Consider the following 21,779-nt stretch of genomic DNA (forward strand, 5'->3'; position numbering starts at 1 on the left):
CACTAAAATAAGAATTACAGTTAATAAAAATCGCTGTTAAGAATAAAAATAGTAGTTTATTTCGGTTTATTGAATAATTATGTATCTTTATAACGTATTACAATGTGTTCACAAACATAATTCAAAGTAAGATAATTATTAGATGATACTCAAATACATGGTGTGATGTTCAAAAGCATATAGTATTAATCAGATCTGAATAGGCGAGTATTTCTGGAGAAAGGACATGGACGGAAATAAGCGGTCAATGACGCGAGCGTCTGTAACTAAATTTCGAATAGCGTGTGGTTGTCCTTGTCGTGTACAAATGTTTGTTGTTAATATTTCGATTCAGTTTATCCTCTGTTGTACCATGAATTTTGTGGAACAATACTGGAGAACATTTATTATTGTAGCAGGTAATAAAGCGATTGCGGTCAGTCGACTCTGGCAGACGTCGTGACGCCTGCGTCACTCCTGCGCTTGCTTATTATAACCCGATTTATAAATATTTTGTGATCCGATTACGAGACAACATATAGAGAAATAAAAAAATAATACACTGTATTTTTTTTATGGTTTTTACATTTAACTTAATTTTTTATGTAAGGTTTTCAATTCAGTTCACAATTGTATTGATATTTATGCGATAAGAATCAATAAACAATTTAAAATGATCGTAGAAACAGCTGTGAACGATGTTTAAGTAAGAAAACTTTTTTGGGTTGTATAGTAGCATAAAATTTACAAGTATACGAAGTTGTTGCTGCACAAGTGCTTTTAAATTATGTTTATTGCGTAAATGTTAATATATCAGTTTTATTCGTTTTAAATAGATCGTAAAACGATTGTAGAAAAGTGTTTTTGGGTTGCGATTTAAGAAATCTGTGTTCCATTTCTATTTTCGTTCGTGTTATATAAAATCTGTTGCATTCGTACACGAGGGACGCTGTTCTTACTGATTAGTCAAAATCTACGCATTTAACTAAGTTTCCGGATGTAGATTTTCCAAGGGAGTTTTTGTTTTACACTTATAAACAAGCTAGTCCAAGCGATTTCATCTGTATGTGTCTTTTCGCCTTTAAAATTGAATTTAATGGCTCCCTATCCGCCAACGCAGAGATTTACGGCTACTGTGTTCTCTTTTTTCTATTCTTTTTGACCCTCTTTCCCCTGATTACTTAAAGGATAAATTCAAATTTCTTTCTGACAATCACGATCGACAGCTACGCTCTATTGATTCTCTCCTTCTCTCTTTTCCCAGTCACTTCTCTGGTTTCCTAACTAACGCTTTCTCTGTCCAAGCTGTCAGATTATGGAATAAACTTCCGGTAGAAATTAGAAAGGCTCCTACTAAGGCATTGTTCAAGCGTCGTTTACAGGATCATCTTATTAAAAACCTCTCTTAAGTTTTTCCTTCTTTCTCTCACTACGCTGTGTTTTTAAAATTTCTATTATGTCTCTGTTAATTATAAATGTGTATTCTCATGCATATATATAATAGTTTATCTATGTTTCTGTTTCATTATTATTATTATCGTATTTATTGTAAAATTTATTTTTACCTCCTTCATGACTTTCTGTTTGGCCTAAAGGTTGACTGGTAGAGAATGTCTTCAGGCATTAAGTCCGCCTTTTGTTCCAACTTTTGTTGTTGGTCAATAAAGTTTTTAAATAAATAAAATAAATTTATTATTATATCGTTATTTATACCGGTACCGGTATATCGGTCGCAGGCCAACTTTATATAAAAATTCTTTACGATCGATTCTGTAATTAAGGAGGCAACAAAATCGTTAGAGGTTACAGATATATTATAGACAGACAAAGTTACTCTCACGTTTATAGCGTCAACGTAGTAATATATAAATAATAATTATTTATTATCGATCAATTATTTTCGATACTAATACTTTTCAATGAGTTTCTTACTGTGCTTTATGAAGGAATTCATTTACAACTGCGACAGACCGAAGCCGGCTTTACCCGGGAGCAATAAAAATAATATCAATAAAAATAATATTATATGCATATAATTTGTACCCTAGAGCATGCAGGAATAATGTTGCTTTCTACCATTGCAAGCAAAAAATAGAATTGGATGATTAGTTTCAAAGATTTTTGTTCTCGAATATTAATGTTTTACCCGAATATATATTTTGGAGATTTTAGCAGGGCTTTGTGCATGCTCGTTCGGGTAGGTACCGCCCACTCGTCAGATATTCTAACGCCAAACAGTAATCCAAAAAAACATAAAACATGACGTTGATGAAATTGTTATTTATTGAGGTGTTTCTATGGAGTCTTTCCACCCCAAGCATCAAACTTATTTGATACCATTTCATTATATTGTCGTCATAATCATAGAAGTATGTAAAATTTTAAGTCAATGCTATAGTTGAACGTTATAAATTATAAATTTTTAAAGTATGAGAATTAAAATAATTTTCATACTAAACTCGATACATATGTGCTTGTTTTTTTTATTACTTTTATAAGATTTGTGTCCACCACGTTGGGGAAAGGGGAGCAAGAACACTGTTACAAGAAATCTATTGAACTTATTCTTATTTACTGTTATTATAACTCGTATTTCGTAAACTTAATGAAACATAACAAACTATTAAAAAGGGAGCCGTGGGTTTCGTTATGTTTTATATACCGCCATTTTAAAAGGTGCAAAATTTAATATTCAGCGCGTGATCTTCGGAGCCTTAATTTGGTGGTTCAAGTTCGTTTAAGACAACGACTTTGAGAAGCGTGATGTCATTCAAAAGCTTATAACCATTACTGACGCTTCTCTATCGCCCACAGACGGTTGACTCATTCGCTTCATAATTCATTCGTTCAACTCAAAGACTACCACTTTATTTATCGTTAAATATTAAAAAATATGTTGTGGTGAAATAGTAAATTTACTGTGTATTGTTATTATATATTAAAATAGTTCTACATGCCATGGTACCTATCGTAGAGGATAAAATTTTCCTGCGAGACGTGACTCTAATAATACACAAAATGACGCCCGATATCGTCCAGCGCTGGCACTCTTCAATGACTTTATGAACACAAAAATAAATACATTTCTTTTTTCAAAATTATAGTATATAACACTATTTTTATAATATATATATAGTATATATATAATATATATATAGTGGATACTTTATATTAGTAATAACGCACCAAGGAACATACATATATAAGCGATACAATAAATACATATATATATTCATAAATAATCAATCTTGGTTCTTGATATATTTTAAATAGCTTTTTATACCCTCGAGAAGTCATCAAAACTTGATATTACATTTAATCGGTGTAGGTGCGTGTGTTACAGAAACGCCATCATGAACTAAATATAACTTAATATATCAGCGTAATCAAAATGAATATTAGTCATGTGAAATATTAGGATACTTGTAAAAATTGCCTCGAGTAGATTAGAGTAGTAGAGAGTAGAGTAGAGTATCTATTTCAAAAAACGTTAAATGTGGTGTTGTGATATTTTTTTTTTTTATTAAGATATAAATCATACTACGGTACCATACTTTAATGAGTATAGATATTTCTATAGAATTCGGAGGCGAAGGTCATTAATTAACTCATTAAAAAAAATGGAACGAAGTTTATCGCTTGACGAACTAACCTATACTACAATAATGTGCACGGATACCTCAATTTTAAAGATCAGTTTCTTTTTTACTTCAAACAAACAAATACAATTGAAAAGATAAATAAATAGTTTGTAATTCATTACCAACACTATCTATCAGTATAGAGCACACGGCAGTATATTAATGTGTTTGATGCTTTTTGTTACAGGCAATTTCTATGCAGCGGAAATTGTATCTGCATTGGAATATCTTCATGCTAGGAATATTGTATACCGTGACTTAAAGCCAGAGAATCTTTTGCTCGCAAAGGATGGTCACTTGAAAATCACGGACTTTGGTTTTGCGAAAAAATTGACAGATCGAACGTGGACGCTTTGCGGTACACCGGAGTATCTTGCACCTGAAATTATACAGAGCAAAGGTCACAACAAGGCTGTCGATTGGTGGGCTTTAGGTAAATATGTTTTGTATTATTGCTTTTAAATACACTATTTCTAAGAAATCAACCTGCAACGTTTAAAAATGTTTAATACATCTTGTATTGTGCTATAATCCCATTTAAATATTAAAAATAATTGTGTGTCTCTAACATTCGCTAAATAATAACTAAAATGTAAAAAATAAATTAATTTGTCAATTAAGGTCAGCTTGATGCAAAAGGTTTTGAACCATAATACCTTAGAAAATATTTTTTCTACATTCTATAATGAAAAACAAAAAATCTATAAAATCACCGTTTATTTAACAATAAAAGTATAATTTAAATGCATTCATTTATTGTGTAGGCGAGTTTTTTCTCTGTTCTTGAATAAAAGGCGGGTCACGCGATGTGACTCATTTCTGTTAAGGTCATTAAAATGTAATATTTTACCTTAAAATATTAGGCCTTCTTATTAGTTTTTTTTGGAAAATTAATTAATTTTTTAATTTCCGAATGCATCAAGGATAATTGTTGTATGTTTAATAAAATATTGAAAAAAAACAAATTTCGTATTTGTTTTTTTTTCATAATATTAAATTGAATTCCAATGTTATATCGATAAAAATATTAATTAAACGGAATAAATATTGATATATACACATATATATATATATACAAACACGTTATATTTCTGCCAATATTTGAATATTATTTTTCTTTAATACTCAAGGTATAATGACTTCAGAAAGTTGTACCAAGTAAAAATGAGCCATTAAGTGTTGCGGTCACGTAATTTTTATACGACACTTTTGATTTATGGTCTAAACACTTTTTTAATGTTGTTATAATGTTATATTAGTGGCCAATAAAGTAACGTATGAATTTGATCAGGTTTCCATTAATATAATATAGTTTGATTAATGGAAAAGTTTTATCGGTGATAACCTAAATTTGTATTTGTTTAGTGGTGTCAATTGTTTTTTTTATACTATTATCATTAAATGTTAATATACAACGCGTTATTTTTGCTTCTTTATACTTTACAAACAATTTTTATCGTTCATATTATTTCTTTATAATCAGTATAGTTGGACTGAGTTTCTAGGTCAATATTCGTGGAGAATAAATGTATAAGAAAATTCACAACGATTTATTCAAAAGTGTGTATATATATATGTGTGTGTGTGTGTGTGTGTACAGCTAAATGACGACAAAATTAGTTTTTTTCTGTTCATAAACATTTTCATCAACAGGTATTCGTTTGATGAAAATAATTTTGGTGAAATTGTAAAACAACTTTATTCTATTCTTAACGTTGAAGAAATCACGTTGATAGCTCGTTCGTTGTTTTTCGTCAACGCGCATGCGCCGCTTATAGTGCGGCGTCTGGCGACATTTAATGTAATGTTTACATTATAATTATTTAATGTTGTAGTGATTTATTGCTTCGTCTGTCTAATTTGAATCGCTACTTGGTGCCAGACTTATAAATGCGTTTAGATAATTTATTGTACAGGAGCTTGCGTATGATTGTCTGTGATGCGGAGTCCTTGGCAATGGAATTGGAAATTCAATATTGATAAATATCGTATTCAAAGTTTATTGTCTTTCACAAATCAAAGATGTCACATTAGAAAATAGATTGAGTAGATTAATTGTTTTAAATAAACATGTTGATCGCACTCTACAAAATATGACGCCCAACGTCTACAATACAAAGTACATAGCTATATAACATTTTAATTTACAGGAGTACTCGTGTATGAAATGCTCGTGGGTTATCCCCCTTTCTACGACGACAATCCCTTTGGAATTTATGAGAAAATTCTTAATGGTCGCGTGGATTGGCCGCGACATCTCGATCCCGTCGCTAAGGACATAATCAAAAAACTATTGGTACAGGACAGAACTAAGAGACTTGGCAACATGAAGGTAAATTTCAATTATTATGTATCTTTAGTCAGATAATGAATTAGTAAAAAAAATATCGCACCAGACTGCAGCGATCACTGCGTACAGTGATCGAGGAGTTTTGTTTTATATTATAGAATGAATTCATTAAAAGTATTTTGTTCGTGTGTCGTTGAGACTAGTGACACCTTATAGTATTAAATTGTTGTAAAAGTTAGACTCGATCTATTTATGATTTACACAGTGACAGATATGGAATTGAAATACACACGATAAGGGTAATTTTTTTAAGTATTTGATGAAGTTTATTTTAATTATATGAGTAGATCCCATTATAATTTCGAAACCCAACATTGCGCTTTGTACTTGGCCAGGAAATATTATATTACGATTTCGTTTATATGTTCATTTTACTATACGTCAATAAACGTTTTGCTAAATAAACATTTATAATAATAGATTTTACTAGTTTCTTGGAGGTTTTGTTTAATAGATGTGTAATAAAATCTAGAAATATAACGTTTTAATATTTCACTAGAATTTTGCAAGTGGAACAAATTGCAATATTAATATTTTCATTTTTTTTATTTCACAATAAAATTAAATGATTTTTAGCATATTTTTTTAAACATTAAATAATAGCCCATAAGTGGCTTGTTTTTCAATTATAATTCAGACAGAAATATTTAAACCCACTTTAATTTTGTAAATAAATTGTGTTCTCATACGATTTTTATTCGAGTTTGTACTGCAGAAAAAATGCCGTACGTACTTCGCTTTTAAAGTTGGCTGTTTTCCAGATGTTTCCATATTTAACTCCTAATCTAACATTTTACAAATTGCATTAAAATAACAAAATTTAAACGCAGCGGAAAAAAATAATTCTAATATATTTTGGAATATAAAATTTTATAATATGTGAAATTCCTCTAAATTAGTTACTGTTTTATCGGAAAATTCGACGCTTATTCGTTTTACAATATGTAACGGAAATTCTATTGCTATTTAGACTTACTTTAAATGATAAATGGTCGCGACATCGTGTGATGAATATTAAAATGTGGACAAATACGGCAGTTGTAAAGCCCTGCCGCTTTTATTTCTCGTCTCGAAGGTACAAATAACGTTAGAAAACTTTCAAGATTTTCTCCAAGTAAGTGGACACTCATGTGGTACTTTACTTTATAAAGAGAGAGTATGTATTAGGAATGTGTTCAAATGACTGCAGTTTCTACTAGTGTGACGTTTTCACCGAGCTTTTTGCTTCGATGTTGCAGAAATCTTTAGAAAGCCATCAGTCAAGTATCCAACGGCTGTAGAAAAAGTGTCTACACTATATTATATATGAATTTATTTGCAATATAAATATTTGTATATGTATATGGAGTTGATGTTATAATTAAAATGAATAAAGGTTTTAGAAAAATTGACGATGAAAACATTCATGGTCTTTATAATAAAAATAATAATAACATTAATCTTTGTTCTCGAATAAGTGCTATAATAATATACAAATACAGATACTATGTTATTTTCGTAATATAAATCTATGGTATACGTAAAACAATTTCAATAGTCACATCAATATAGTGTATAATAGTCAGTCGCTCAGGGAATAATACGCAGCATTAATTTTGTAATTAATCATGTTAAATTACTCAGAACGTCGTGAAAGCCAATAACAACAAAACCGTTTTAATTTGAAACCATTTTATTACTTACTTGACGATATTGATTGATGTATGAAAGGGGATTGTTTACGAAAGCGATATTAGCTACTATGATGAAAATGCGGTCCAAATGTTCGTGATTAGATTCAAGTTTATTTCCGATGATTCGGTAATAGGACGTTCATTGTATTTGGGAATTCGTTTTCAACTTTTTATTTATATAGTTCTAGTTCTTAATTTGATTTCCCTCTTATAAAACATCAAGTTTTTACTAAGAAAAGAATAATTAGTAGTTAACTTCCCGTTATGTTTTTTTTTATATATAACACCCAAGCATATAAAAGAGGTTTATAACATAAAGAAATTATGCATCTTAGCCGCAGTAACCAAATTGATAACACTATTAAAAACTCCGCGTAGGTAATTCTTAGGTATATAACAAGACAATTTAAATTTTTCAAGTTACCAGGCGTTCTTTTTACATTCCTAATACTATTCTTATAAATATTCTTAAATACTGTACCATTGGGTGGAATTCGTGTTGTCAAGTAGTGAAGTCAGAGTGTCTATAATGTGTAAATAAGCGCTTTTTGTATTATTTAAGCTTTAAAGTCGATAAGTGGGTCTGATTTAACGTAAAGAATTTAAAAGGAACGACATAACAATCTGTGTATTATTTTGTATGTGTATATATTGAAAAAAAAGTAGGTTAATTTCTAAAAAAAAAATTTACTTTTAACAGTAATTAAAAACAATAGAATTAATTGAAAATCCATGCTTTTGACATATACGGTATAAAATAGTTAAAAACTTTTTTTATTAAAGTATATAACAACATATTTTTATTTTAAAAAATTGATTTTATTTATTGTAATGTTATTTTCAGTGTGGTTCGGAAGACGTGAAACGGCACAGATGGTTCAAACATATCGATTGGGCTGATGTATACATGAAGAAATTACAGGTAGATATTTAATTATATATTTATACATTTTCCATAAACATTAAGAATTATTAAATAAACAAACCTTGTTCCAATTTCAATAAGCAACTGTTTTTAAACGATACAATTATACGCAATTGACTGCTGAGGTGCAACACTAGTCTAGCTAGTAATAAGTAATAACTCATTTCCTCTCCCTTTACTAAGAATGCTAGTTCGTAGTATGCAATTAAATACAATTTATAATTTACCGATATACATATATTTTATAATAAAGTATTACTTGTTTTTTTCTCAGCGCATCAAGGGGATATATTACGTTATTTAAAATTCTTAAAAATTCGTGTATATAAATAGTTTCTGTATTTATCGCACATATTTTAAAACCAGACAAATTAAACTTGTGTCATTCAAAAGGTGGAATGTCGTGAGTCTCACAAATAGGCACTAAAATAGGTCCATATTCGTAGAAAAAATATAAAAAAATAGGAGTTCTTACAATTTCCACACAACATTTTTTTATAAAACTTTTCGTTTAATTCAAGTATTAGTTTATGTAATATACTTATGAAGTAAAAGTTATTACTAATAATGTAAATGTTCCATTGCTGGGCAAGATTCTCTCCTATCTTTTCTAGGAGATGGTTTTTAGTGTATTCTTTCAATGTTTCATGATTCAAAATTCAATGGGTGTTAATACAGTTTTAGAATTTTATTGGAAATTGGAGATTTCTTTACGATGTTTTTCTTTATCGCCTAACAAGATTTTAAGTTCAAGCGATCCACTTGGTGCTGGCTCAAATTTGAATTTGCAATCATAATCATTATATATACAGTCTACTTCTTACACGACATTTTTTAAATTGTGCAAAAATTTGTTATTTCCAGCCTCCGATCATGCCCTCTGTGTCTTACGAAGGGGACACATCAAACTTCGACGAGTACCCTGAAACAGATTGGAAAGCCGTGCGGTCGCTTGATCCTGACGAATTGAAATTATTCGCTAACTTTTGATGTACACTAGGATAAGACGTATACTAGATAAATAACGAGTTAGTAAATGTTTGAACAAACATTTTTAGTGAATCCTAATAATAATAAATAAAATCGATTTATAAGTATCGATAAGGAAAAACAACAAGAAAACATGGATTCGAGTAATGCTGGTATAATTCCATTGGTATTAACGTATCAGATGAATACCATTTATTACTGCGTGTTAGAAATTTTGTAAAATAGATTACTATTAAAAATATTTAATTAAAAACGAATAGAATCTGAAAAGACGGGGGAGCTAAGTCTTGTCTAAATATTAATTAGATTACAATAATAGACTTTAGTATATTAAAAACCATATTTTTATAGTATAGTAGATTATATACTGTATAGTATAGTAGATTACTTTGTAACTTAATTTTCTCAAGGTATCAAGTTGTGGATAATAAGAAATTACGTTAAAAATAGTTAACGTTAATCATTAATTTACTGTCACTTAACTGGGCTAAGGCTCCCTCTCTTTTAAAGGTGATGGTATAGAATTCCACCATACTGCTCTATTGTAGGTAGATACACAAGTGGTAGATTTTTATTTATCCTATGCATTTCCTTCCGATGTCCCGTCGAGCACGAGATGTATTACAAACACAAGCGCATGAAAATTCAGTGGCACTTACCGGGTTTGAACCTTCGATCTGTGCTTAAGATTCTTTACTTCGAACCACTAGGTCATCGGCTTTTGTAATTGTATTCACTTAGCGTATTAAGCGATAGCATTAGTTGTCATAATTCCAATGCTTCATATTACTGACATGAATCTGTTTGGAAGATTTTAAATATAAATGAGTCAGTGTCCAACGTTTGTGATTTATAGTATTAATTATATTTGTTAAATATTCACATTGCACTAGCTTTTTATAAATGCAATTAAATTAAGAATGATGCTTATTTAAAAGTTTCATATTTTTTTTATATTATATAAAGCGTATTAACAAAATTATTGATAGTTTAATTTATTGTAATGCATATACGTATATTTATTATTATGTTATTTAGCTTTGATTAGTTTTGGTCTTGTATTACGTTCTATTCCTACTACGTAATACTTTTTATTTATTGATTAATTTATTTAACAGTTTCATTTATATTAAATACATTTAAATTCAAAGATGAAATGATATTTTTGATGTTATAGTTTTTTTTTTAAACTATCGAACACGTAAATTGTACATAAATAGTTTTAGACCTGTAACTATTTATATAAAAGAAATTACGATTATTATTTAAATATTTTTAATTATATAGGTACATATAATCCCAAAGAAATTACGTATAGTAATAACGACTTAAATAGGTATAAAATTAGTGGGCATTGCGATGATGTTATTCGGATACGACGAAAATACGCAAGGAAGATCAAAAAAGGAAGAAAATGCCTCTATCATATTGAGCTTGTGACCTCCGGATTAGCCTTATAATTTACCCACTGAACCAATCCTGTGGTAGCGGGATGGAACTTGTGGTAGATCTACATGTCTTTCTTACTTTCCTAGATCACACAACCACTATAATACGAACATTTTATGTATTTAATAAATCGTAATTGTTACATGTTTTATATAAATGTTTCATTAGTTTGATGCTTGTTTAATGCCATATATTTTTGAAGAAGTGATCTCTTAGTCAGACAGTATTGGCTAAATGGCTACTAAAATTTAATAAGAAAACCGACTTGTTTATCAAAAGTCTCACACGAGCTTTCATAGCGTAGATTATAAATGTAACAAGGTTGTATAAAATAGCACCTAGTGATTGTAAATATGTACCCAAAAATAAAACATTTTATTAAATAAAATTAAATGCGTTTATTTTATTAGTTTAAGATTTTTAAATAAAATACAATAATATAAACGCGTCATTTAATTATTTTTTACATAATTTAGATAAATATATAGATTCCGGTTTTATTAGAGTAAGTATTACGTTGGAAAGTTAAAATGTTCAGTGACGCATTCGCTTGAAAGACGATCTGACCGAAATTATTTCCACATAATTATTTTGGTTTTGGGGCAGGCTGTGAAGTCGGCCTGTAGTTTATTTACTTTAGTCCAGAGCAGACAGCACGCCGCCGTCAGATTTTAACGATTGCCTAACGAAGCCGCATATAATTCTATTTATTTAATTACCCACAGAGGTGATTTGAAAAAGATACAATATGTCTAACAGAATGTAAAATATACGCCTGAGAGATAAATTGTGATATTCGTTTATTTTGGAAAGGTCTTATGGATTTTTTTATTTATCAAATAAATAAAAATATATCACATTTATTGCAATAACAATAATTGTATTCTTAAATAATGGTATAATAGCTCTTTGTATTTATTTAAACAGCTTATTATTTTGTATTGTGTAAAGTCTTTGTAGTTAAAACAAGCTAAATAATAACGCTTATTGAATTATAAAAAAATAAATACATGTATAAATTACGATAAGTTGCAGTTCACTGTCCCAAGATTAAAAATGTTACCAAATAAAAGTATAAATAAAAGATAAATTTCAATCTAGTTAAAATCACATAAATGTTACAACGCTGTAAATCTAGACTGATATGAGTAGATTATTTAATAATTGATTTAATAATATGTGTGTGCAATTAATTTAAAGATCAAATTAGAAATGCCCTCTAATATGTAGCGCAGTTATCAGGCATTGAACATTAAATAGATAACAAATCTTAGATAGTACACAAATATCACAATAATTCAATCGTTGCGAGGTTAGACTTAAGTATTTTATTATTATAAGGTCTTTGAATCGTCGAATACCGGATTTGGAATAAAATCGTTTAATATTTGAAAAAAAAAATGAATATTCGACCTTTGTCACCCGAACTCGCAGAAAAGGCCCGGTTGGAGCTGAACGAAGATCCGAATAGGATTGCGAGTGATATTCAATACATTAAGGATTGGTTATCAAAACAGCCGCACTTACGAGCCTGTACAGGTATTTTTTTTATATTTACTTATTAATCAATTGATAAAAAATCTCTGTAAACACAAATTAATTCTTTTACCTGAGTATAATAAAACAAGTAATTGTTTATTCAAATTAAATAGAAATAACAAAAATAAATTATTGATGACGATATTATTAATCAATTATACGATATTATAATTTTTATTAAGCTGATTAAATGTAAAAAAAACAACCTTTGTCGTTTCAGATGATCAATGGCTGGTAGCATTTCTTAGGGGCTGTAAGTACAGCCTCGAGAGAACAAAGGAAAAGTTGGATCTTTTCTATTCATTGCGTGGCCTCGCGCCAGAAATTTACAACGTCCAACATGACGACGCAAAATTTGATACATTTATGAATAACGGGTAAATTATTAACTAAAGTTATTATTTATTACGAATTTTCTCCCAGTCATCGAATATTTTACTGCCAAAAAGCAATATTTAGTATTTTTGGCTTCCGTGTAGTTTTTGAGTGATGGGTCAGTGTAACTACAGGCACAAGACATAAAATGGTAGACCATCTATCTATGTTATATAAAAAAAACTTCGAACATTCAATAATTTTACTTATTAATTTGTAGCTCATACTTAATGCTACTAGACACAGAGACTCCAACATCTCCGCGGACAGCAATAATTCGGCCCGGCAAATATGATCCCGATATTCTTAACGTCGCCGATTTGTACTCTGTAACGTCAATAATTCAAAAGGTATTTAGAGATCTTATAATAACTAGTGTTTATGAAGTATGCACTACAAAATAACGATAAATATTTTACTCGTATAATTTTTACGTAAATTATTATATTTTAGTAAATTTATTTATTATAAATGTGTAGTATTTCATCGACAATTACATATTATGTAAGTTTTTTTTAACTATAAATAGTTAAAATGATAAATTATATATATATTTTTTATATTTTATAGATTTCACTTTTTACTGACGACAAAAGTGTAATTTCCGGGATTCAATGGATAATCGATTTAAAAGACGTGAAGATCGGTCATCTGTTACAAATGACTCCAACGATCATGAAAAAGATGGTGTATAGCTCGCAGGTATGTTTGTTTATCTCATATTAAATGTTCAATTGTTAAAAATGTAATAAATCCTGGAAGATAAATAAATATAATTCCATAAAAGGAACACTCATATAATTTTCTACGATTACATTCTTAGTAATCTGATATTATCAATATAAGGGTGAGACAGACAGAGAGTATTTACTTCTAACAAAAGTTTATCTGAGAACAAAATAAGTTTCGGGTTCGACTATTATTCATTAGACCACCTCAATTTTAAGCAATTAAGTGAAGATAAACTAATACTTAAGCAATTTTTGTATTTTGAGTGTTATTTATCGTCTTATCTATTTTATTTAAATAATTTGGTGGCTTCATGTAAATAAGAATTATTTATATATTTTTCAGGAAGCTGCCCCAATACGTATGAAAGGAACTCACTTTATAAATGCACCGGCTGCCTTTGAGATAGTATTAAATACGATGAAGAATTTCTTAAATGAAAAAAATCGGAATAGAGTAAATATTCTATATACATAATATTATATTATATATTGATGTCATCATCAATCATCTATGCTTATATTTATATTATTCAGTTGTGAAAATATGTTGTGTGACCAACAATTTTTTTTTTGGCTGTACCTTTTTGTCTACACTTCTGTTCATTATGGTATAACCATTTTGACAATAATAGAATAAGATTGTGTGTATGTATATTTTTAACTTAAAGTATACAATAGAAACTTGGTGGTAGGGGTCTGTGCAAGTCCGGGTAGATACAACCTAGACATTTAACCGTCAAACAGCAATATTTAGTAATGTTCATTATGGTTTGAGTGAGTAAGTCAGTGTAACTACAGTCACAAGGGACATAATATTTTTGCTCCAACGGTTGGCAATGTAAATAATGATTACTTCTTATAGCGTCACATATAGGGTTGTGATAACCCCTCACAAACCTAAAAATTATTAATTATTTACTTTTGGTATCTAATTTTATATTTTTTTTAGTTCTATGTATATCAAAATTACGAAGATTTTTATAATAGTGTACCTAAGTCAATTCTGCCCAAGGAATACGGAGGCGATTCTGCGACTATAAAAGAAATAATAGGTAACAGTTTTATTTTTTTTATATATTTTTTATTTATAAATTTACTGGCAATGCTACAAGGTCATTCCTGTAACCTAGATTTTACTAACTTATAAAGAGGCGTCTACAAGCTATTCTTATCGTTCTAAAACTGAGCAAAAAGTTTAAATTCCATTTTACAGAAAAACATAATATAATAATTATTACGTGTAATGTCTTGTTACTACAATGTTTGAATTAGTATCGTAATGTTATATTTATAAAATTTGTTTACAGAGTATTGGAATACAAAAAAGATAGAATACGATTCATGGTTAAAGGAAGAGATGAAGAACGGAACGGATGAATCGAAACGACCAGGGAAGCCGAAGACAGCAGAGAGTATATTTGGAGTTGAAGGATCTTTCCGTCAATTGGATTTTGATTAATGTTATAAATTAAGTTTATGTGACATGAAACAAAAAATAAATATGAAAAATAAAGTGCTAGTTTTTCTCCTAGTCTTCTTTTTTTCGTTAGGTGAATAATGTTTACGTATATATGTACGTACTAGTCATTTGTCTATTTTAAGTTTTAACCATTTCTTTAGTGTCAATTAGTTTGTATTACCTAGACGTTATGATGCAGATTAATGTAATATTATTATTTTTTCAAAGGCTTATAAACACTTACAAAATATTTTAAAGTCTCAATGAATATTTAAACTTTTAGATAACTAGTTCTATAATACACGTAGACTATGTACTTATGTCTTGGTTTCACCAGACAACAAGACCAATTATATTAATGTTTAATCTTAGATTTGAATCCCGTTTTAAAATTTCGAGTTTTGACGAGTTTTGGTTCCAAATGATTTGGTTGGATGTGTTTTGGTGGTTTGGAAATTGGTTTTAGAAGTAAAACTGATCATATTTTTATACATTCATGAACTTTTAATGATATAAGAACTTGTTAATGATCTTCAGCTGAAATAAAGTTTATTTTTTGTAGGTGGGTTGGATTTGTTTTATTTGAAACTTATTCGACCATGCTACTCGAATTCAGATACGCTAGCAAAATTTAATTCGATACCTAATTAAATTCTCACGATATTTTCCTTCACTAGAAAGATCACGAATGCGACGATGATTATCACCATCATAGCCATCTGATCCTGCGATCTTGGGTTAAGAACCTCGTTTTATCTAGAGTTACATTATTCGAATCTCTAGCAGGCGTCTGTTGACTAATTATATTAGTCCGAAATATCTCAGTTCATATGACTTTACTCTCCACGGATTAGTCTGTATTAATATAGGTTCCGCCTAAATTACTATTATTTGAGCACCTTCAGGGTTACTTTATATTTTTTTTACGAGATTTAGATATTTTTTAAACACTTATACATTAATCCTCTTTCATCATGAGGGTATAAAAGTAACCATGTACCTATTATAATGCATCAGTCAAATTTTAACATAAAAAAATATTTTAGTTGTTTTTCCTACTTTATAAACCTGAATAGAAAAAATGTACATTAAAATACGTATTTGAAAATGACTTATTAAGTGCAATTAATATATATTTACTGAAAGGATTATTCTTATAAATTCCCGAAATAGGAATACAGTTAATTTAGTAACATTTCAATCGACAAGTAGCATTTAGTGATAACAGTGTTTTCGTACCGTTTGAGTAAATAATCGATACTGACATAGTTAAATTGATAAAAATACTATAGTTACAGATAAATTTTCTATATCGTATAATATTTTATTCGTTACATATTTTCCTGAGCAACTCCTGCCGTTGCGGTTTTATATAACTGATGAGGAAATAATACTTAACGCTTACTTAACTTTCTTTTATGTTCTTTCTGAATTTGAAGCGAAATGAACAATATCAGTAATATTAGTATAGAGCGGTTGCGTTACGAATGGGTAGCAGCTATCTACCTATAAAAGATATGTAATCAAAGATTATTTTATAAATATCATTTTACGTGGATTGGACGTTGGAATAGTTAAGCTCACTTCGTTTCGAGCAAGACGATCATTGTTTCACTGATAATCCGAAACAAAGGACTGAATATGCAAATTCGGCCTTTGTGTGCTGAGCTTGCTAAGAAAGCTCAAGATGAGCTTAATGAAGATCCAGCGAGGATAGCGAGTGATGTGCAACATGTCAAGGACTGGTTGTCGAAGCAACCACATTTGCGCGCTCGAAAAGGTATTACAAGGCGATGCTTATTATGTATTAGAATTAGAATCTTGTGTTGCATATTTGTATAATAAATTTATAAATCTATTTTACTATATAAAGTATTTTTCAGAGAATTGTAAGTTAATCAGCTTAGCAATTTTTATGGCAATCGTTTGTCTTATCTCATATTGAGATATTTTGTACGGGTCTTTTTTTTAATTTTAGTTAAGTGTACAGTAAGTGTACTGTAGTGTACTGTACTGCACCTTAGGAACTATGATATTATATTTCTTGTACCTGAATAACTCCAGGCGAGTGAGTTAGTGTAACAACTGGGTCACTCATCTGGTGAATGGTAGAATATGTGATGAGCGGGTGTAACCCAACTCAGACGGGCTTGTGCAAAGCCACCATCAGTTTTTTTTTTGTATTAAAGACATTATTCAACAATGTTTCAGATGATCAATGGCTGGTAGCTTTCTTGCGTGGGTGTAAGTACAGTCTTGAGAGAACAAAAGAGAAGTTGGATCTCTATTACTCGATGCGTACTCTCGCTCCGGAGCTTTTCAACGTCCGGCCTGGTGATAAAGTTTTTACAGATATTATGAATATAGGGTTTGTATACAATATTTTATTACTTATATAAGAAATAATTTAATCGTATCATAATCAAAATATGCTTTATTACAAGCACTTGTTAATTGGCATATTACAATTTTTTCTATAAAAGATTCGTACATCAAAATCAAGACATTAGTGAAGCTAAGTGCTATTTATTACTATTGCATTGTAACATTGCGGTAGAAGCAGATGTTTTCGTTTAAGCGAACAAAACTTATGCGTTGGTTTTTATTTCAGTACTTATTTAATACTGCCAAAATCTACGACGCCAGATTCACCACGGGTAGCAATTGTTCGGCCCGGTAGTTATGATCCTGAAAAATACAAATTATCAGATATATTTTCTGTCTCTATCGTGCTTCAAAGGGTAAGTAAAACGTTTAGCAATTGAAAGTAACAAAGATGCCACATGTTAGTTTAGTCTTGGCACAGTTTTTGACAACTGTTTGATCATTTTCTGCGTTTAATCTTTTGACAAATAAAAGACACGACTAAAGCATTCTTTAATCTATAAATAAATAGCAAAACAGTTCAGTGGTATTCTGATTGTCAAGTGGTTTTTGTTGGTTGCAGGCTAATGTCGACCTGTGACTTTATAAGTTGGAAATAGTATGTAAATATTAAACTTGACAATTCCTGTCGAATAACAAAAACGTAACTAAGTGTTTTGCTCAAATTTTCAATAATTATTATGATCGAATTTCGACCCCGGAAAGTACTAGAAATAATCAATAGTTGGTTTAAAAATATAATGCAGTATTATTTTTTATATGTTCTCAGATATTGCTAATGGAGGATGATGCCACTGTTATATCTGGTGTTCGCACAATATTGGATTTAGAGGGGGTGACATTGGCTCATTATCTTCAAATGACCCCGGCTATGATGAAGAAGATGGCGGTTCTTTCGCAGGTAAATTTTGTCTTTGTATATACTGTCATAATCAAATATTAGTTATTCTTTTGTAAGGTCTTTGTATTGTATTATTTTCTGGAATCAGGAAAAAACTTAGATCCCAGTGTATATGGAGATTTAGATATTTATTTCTTTTCAGGATGCTGCCCCAATGCGTATGAAAGGAACTCACTACATCAACACGCCAGCAGGATTTGAAACTGTATTTTCAGCTATTAAGAATTTGCTCAATGAAAAGAATAGGCAAAGAGTAATCTTATTTAATTTTCTTGACAAATAATATAATGTTTTATGTGTTATTTTCTAAACTTTAGTTATTTTGTTTTCAAGTTATACGTCCACAACAAAAATTACGAAGAGATGTATAGTCACGGTATAAGTAAGGATATTTTACCGACTGAATACGGTGGCAACGGTGGAACTATCAAAGAAATAATTGGTAAGATACAAAAATTTAATAACTAGAAATATTTATATGGCTATGGTTTGTAAAATAAAAATGAGCCAATTAATATGATGTCTGTCCTGTTCTCGTGCACAAATTGATAAATTGAATTTTACAATAAGTTAGTTGACGATTGAACGAGAAAGTAAAACAAAACAAAAAAAACAATAAAACTTCTCAAACAGTTTTGGTAATTTAATAATTAAGACGAGTCGCGACACGCATTTCATGTTGTAGTGAACAGATTACGTTTAAATACGAAACAAAGATAGTAATCACATTAACAATATGTAATATTTACAGATCATTGGAAAGATAAAGTACAAAAGTATAGTTCATGGTTGGAAGAAGACCTGAAATACGGAACGGACGAGTCAAAAAGGCCTGGACAGCCGAAAACTCCCGAGAGCATGTTTGGACTAGAGGGTTCTTTTCGACAACTAAACTTTGATTAGAAATAATACGGTTACAAAGTTATATTTTTGTAAAATTATTATATGTTTTATACGTTTGTGTTTATGTTTTTTTTATTTTAAATTCTAAATTAAGGTTGTTTTTTAAAATATATGTTAATTCTGGTTGTATAGTTCATTATCAGAATGACATTGACCATAAATAAATAACATTTATGTTTGGTATGTATATACAGACAGCTTGGTAGATACTGATTACAAAAGTATTTTTTTTACATAAAACATATCTGATATATCAAGAATATTAACATTTCGAAATGCAATAAAAGATTAAATTAAAAAATCTGTAGATAAAGATATTAATAAAATACTGAAGGTGCTTAATTCGTTTTAAAGGCCAGGGCCGGACCGTGAGTTTAGGGGGCCCTGGGCTTATACTACTTAGGGGCCCCACTTAAGACACACCTCAAAATAGACTTGAGTTAAATTAATTGAATGAGTTTGATAAATTGCAGGACTCACAGGGCTGCAAACCATACGATCTGTTTAATTTAATAAAGTTATGGATTCTTTCGCAATATCGTCTATTTTTGACTTTGACTTGACTTAACTGGGGCCCCCTTGAATCCACGGGCTGAAGCCCAAAAAGCCATACGGTAGATCCGGCCCTGTTAAAGGCTACAGATAAACGAAACTTAAACACTGTTTCGCAAAGTAGATTTTACTTATTTTTTAAATAAGTAAATAATTTGCAAATAACTCATTTATTTTTTTATAAGCACTGTGGTAAAGTCAACGAATAATATGATACTATAAATATATATATATATATATATAAATAATACGTACCATTTTAGATACGATATATTATATAGGGTTTAAAAGGCAAACATAAAAAAAGTACCTGGAAGTAGTATAGAAAATAGTACCTGTGGGTAACAAGAGCCGAAATTTAGCAAGGACTACTACCATGAGAGCACTAAAAGTTATATTATCAGCTTCGGTGTTTTTTGATGGATAAAATCTTTTCTCTCGCATTCCTCCAATCTGTGTTAGTGATTTCTTGGAAAGCGACGAAAGTGAATAACAGAAAACGGAGAAGCTATTTGATTTGACCACTGAGCGTGCGTGGAGCTAAAGTTAGTCGTCGATGGTAACAACTCGTTTTTCCTGTTGCTTATTACCAAGGTGAGATGTCAGATGTTACACATCACACAAGCAAGTACTGTAAGGGTCCTTATTTTATTATTCAATTTGTTGTTTTAGTGTTATTATTGGATATTTTTGTTGACTAATCAAGGTAAGTTATATATTTTAAATATTTTTATTCAATTTATATATCAATTGAATATTTAAAAAAAAGAAAGAAGGAGAAACAATGATAAGCGACACAAAAGAAAGTAGTTTAAATACTAAAAAGAGGCAATATGAACGATACTGCCATAATGGGAATAAATACAGAGTTGTGAAGGCAATGCTCAGTATATCCGAATTGGTTTTACAAACAACGTCAACGGGTCACATTGATTTTGAATGTTTTTAATTAACACGGAAGCAGACGCGAAATGGACAATAGTCCACTTGACGATAAATCTGGCTTTCTATTAAAAAATAATTAATCTTCCATAATTACTTGATGTGTCACAAATTACCGGGGAGCTAATTCAAACTTCAAATCTGTAAATATCAGTTTAATATTGTTCAGTGGTTGAAAAATTAATAAGTAAATGACTACGAAAGATAATTAGACAATATGCACACGACCTTTTGACTTCACATCTTAACAAAAGGATTCAGCGGGTCAACATAATATGAAAAACTAATCACTGGGAGATCTCAGTCGGTATGGGGGACCTCAAGGATCTATTCTTAGACACTTTCTATTCCTCATATACATAAATGACTTGTCTTTCTTATAGGGAACAAACATGATATAAAATGGTTTGCTGATGTTATTTCATTATTTAAAAAAAACGGGTATAGTGTGACGATGTAGATAAATAAAGTTTTTTTTGATAATGTACACTGATTTGGTGATTTTTATATTTAAGGTAGGAGTAAAGTATTTAGTTTTGTTGCACGTAGTGGTGTATCGCACTACAAGAACTCGTTTTCTACTTTTACTCGAAAATTTGTGATTTTGCCGATGGTGTTTCGAGGATCAATAAATAAATAAAATAAAACAATCTAAATGGATTAGCGAGTAGAGTTAATTCAGTTAGTCAGTTATGCGGCATTTGCGGCTTAATAAAATACGATAAAAAATATTCCTTTCGCTGGGTCTTCTCAGGTCAAGGTATTTTAAGCCGGTGTTAGTTTTTTTTTTCTCTATCAATAAGAACTTCATTCTACGTGTAAATGTTGTATGTGTAAACACATTGAATAAACTGATTTATTTAAACTAGATTTTTTTAAGTCAATAAGTTAAAACATAAAATATTTTAGTACATCTTTAGTTCTTTTAATCGTTCAACAAAGTTCACCCAGTACAAGTACCTTTAGTCAGACGAGACAATTTCTC

At 29.8% G+C, this 21,779-nt stretch overlaps 2 protein-coding genes across 2 annotated transcripts in view; both read left to right on the top strand.

Moving 5' to 3' along the window:
• The window catches only part of LOC125077231 (cAMP-dependent protein kinase catalytic subunit 3), a 31,423-nt gene extending 20,028 nt beyond the window's left edge, over window positions 1-11,395 (top strand). Inside the window, exons 4-7 of the mRNA XM_047689109.1 lie at window positions 3,808-4,053; window positions 5,771-5,952; window positions 8,488-8,565; window positions 9,433-11,395. Coding sequence (XP_047545065.1) covers window positions 3,808-4,053; window positions 5,771-5,952; window positions 8,488-8,565; window positions 9,433-9,558 — 632 coding nt within the window. The 3' untranslated portion in view covers window positions 9,559-11,395. The remainder of the gene's footprint in view (window positions 1-3,807; window positions 4,054-5,770; window positions 5,953-8,487; window positions 8,566-9,432) is intronic.
• Window positions 11,396-12,316: 921 nt separating this feature from the next.
• LOC125076908 lies at window positions 12,317-19,356 on the top strand. The gene is made up of 14 exons (XM_047688643.1): window positions 12,317-12,546; window positions 12,767-12,923; window positions 13,142-13,271; window positions 13,492-13,623; window positions 13,996-14,106; window positions 14,602-14,704; window positions 14,960-15,109; window positions 16,691-16,891; window positions 17,323-17,479; window positions 17,723-17,852; window positions 18,266-18,397; window positions 18,540-18,650; window positions 18,731-18,839; window positions 19,149-19,356. Exons 1-14 carry the CDS (start codon window positions 12,408-12,410, stop codon window positions 19,298-19,300), a joined length of 1,914 nt encoding a protein of 637 aa, XP_047544599.1. The 5' UTR covers window positions 12,317-12,407; the 3' UTR covers window positions 19,301-19,356.
• The last annotated feature ends 2,423 nt before the right edge of the window (window positions 19,357-21,779 follow it).

The sequence above is a fragment of the Vanessa atalanta genome, chromosome 3, assembly GCF_905147765.1.
Source record: "Vanessa atalanta chromosome 3, ilVanAtal1.2, whole genome shotgun sequence".
NCBI lineage: Eukaryota > Metazoa > Arthropoda > Insecta > Lepidoptera > Nymphalidae > Vanessa > Vanessa atalanta.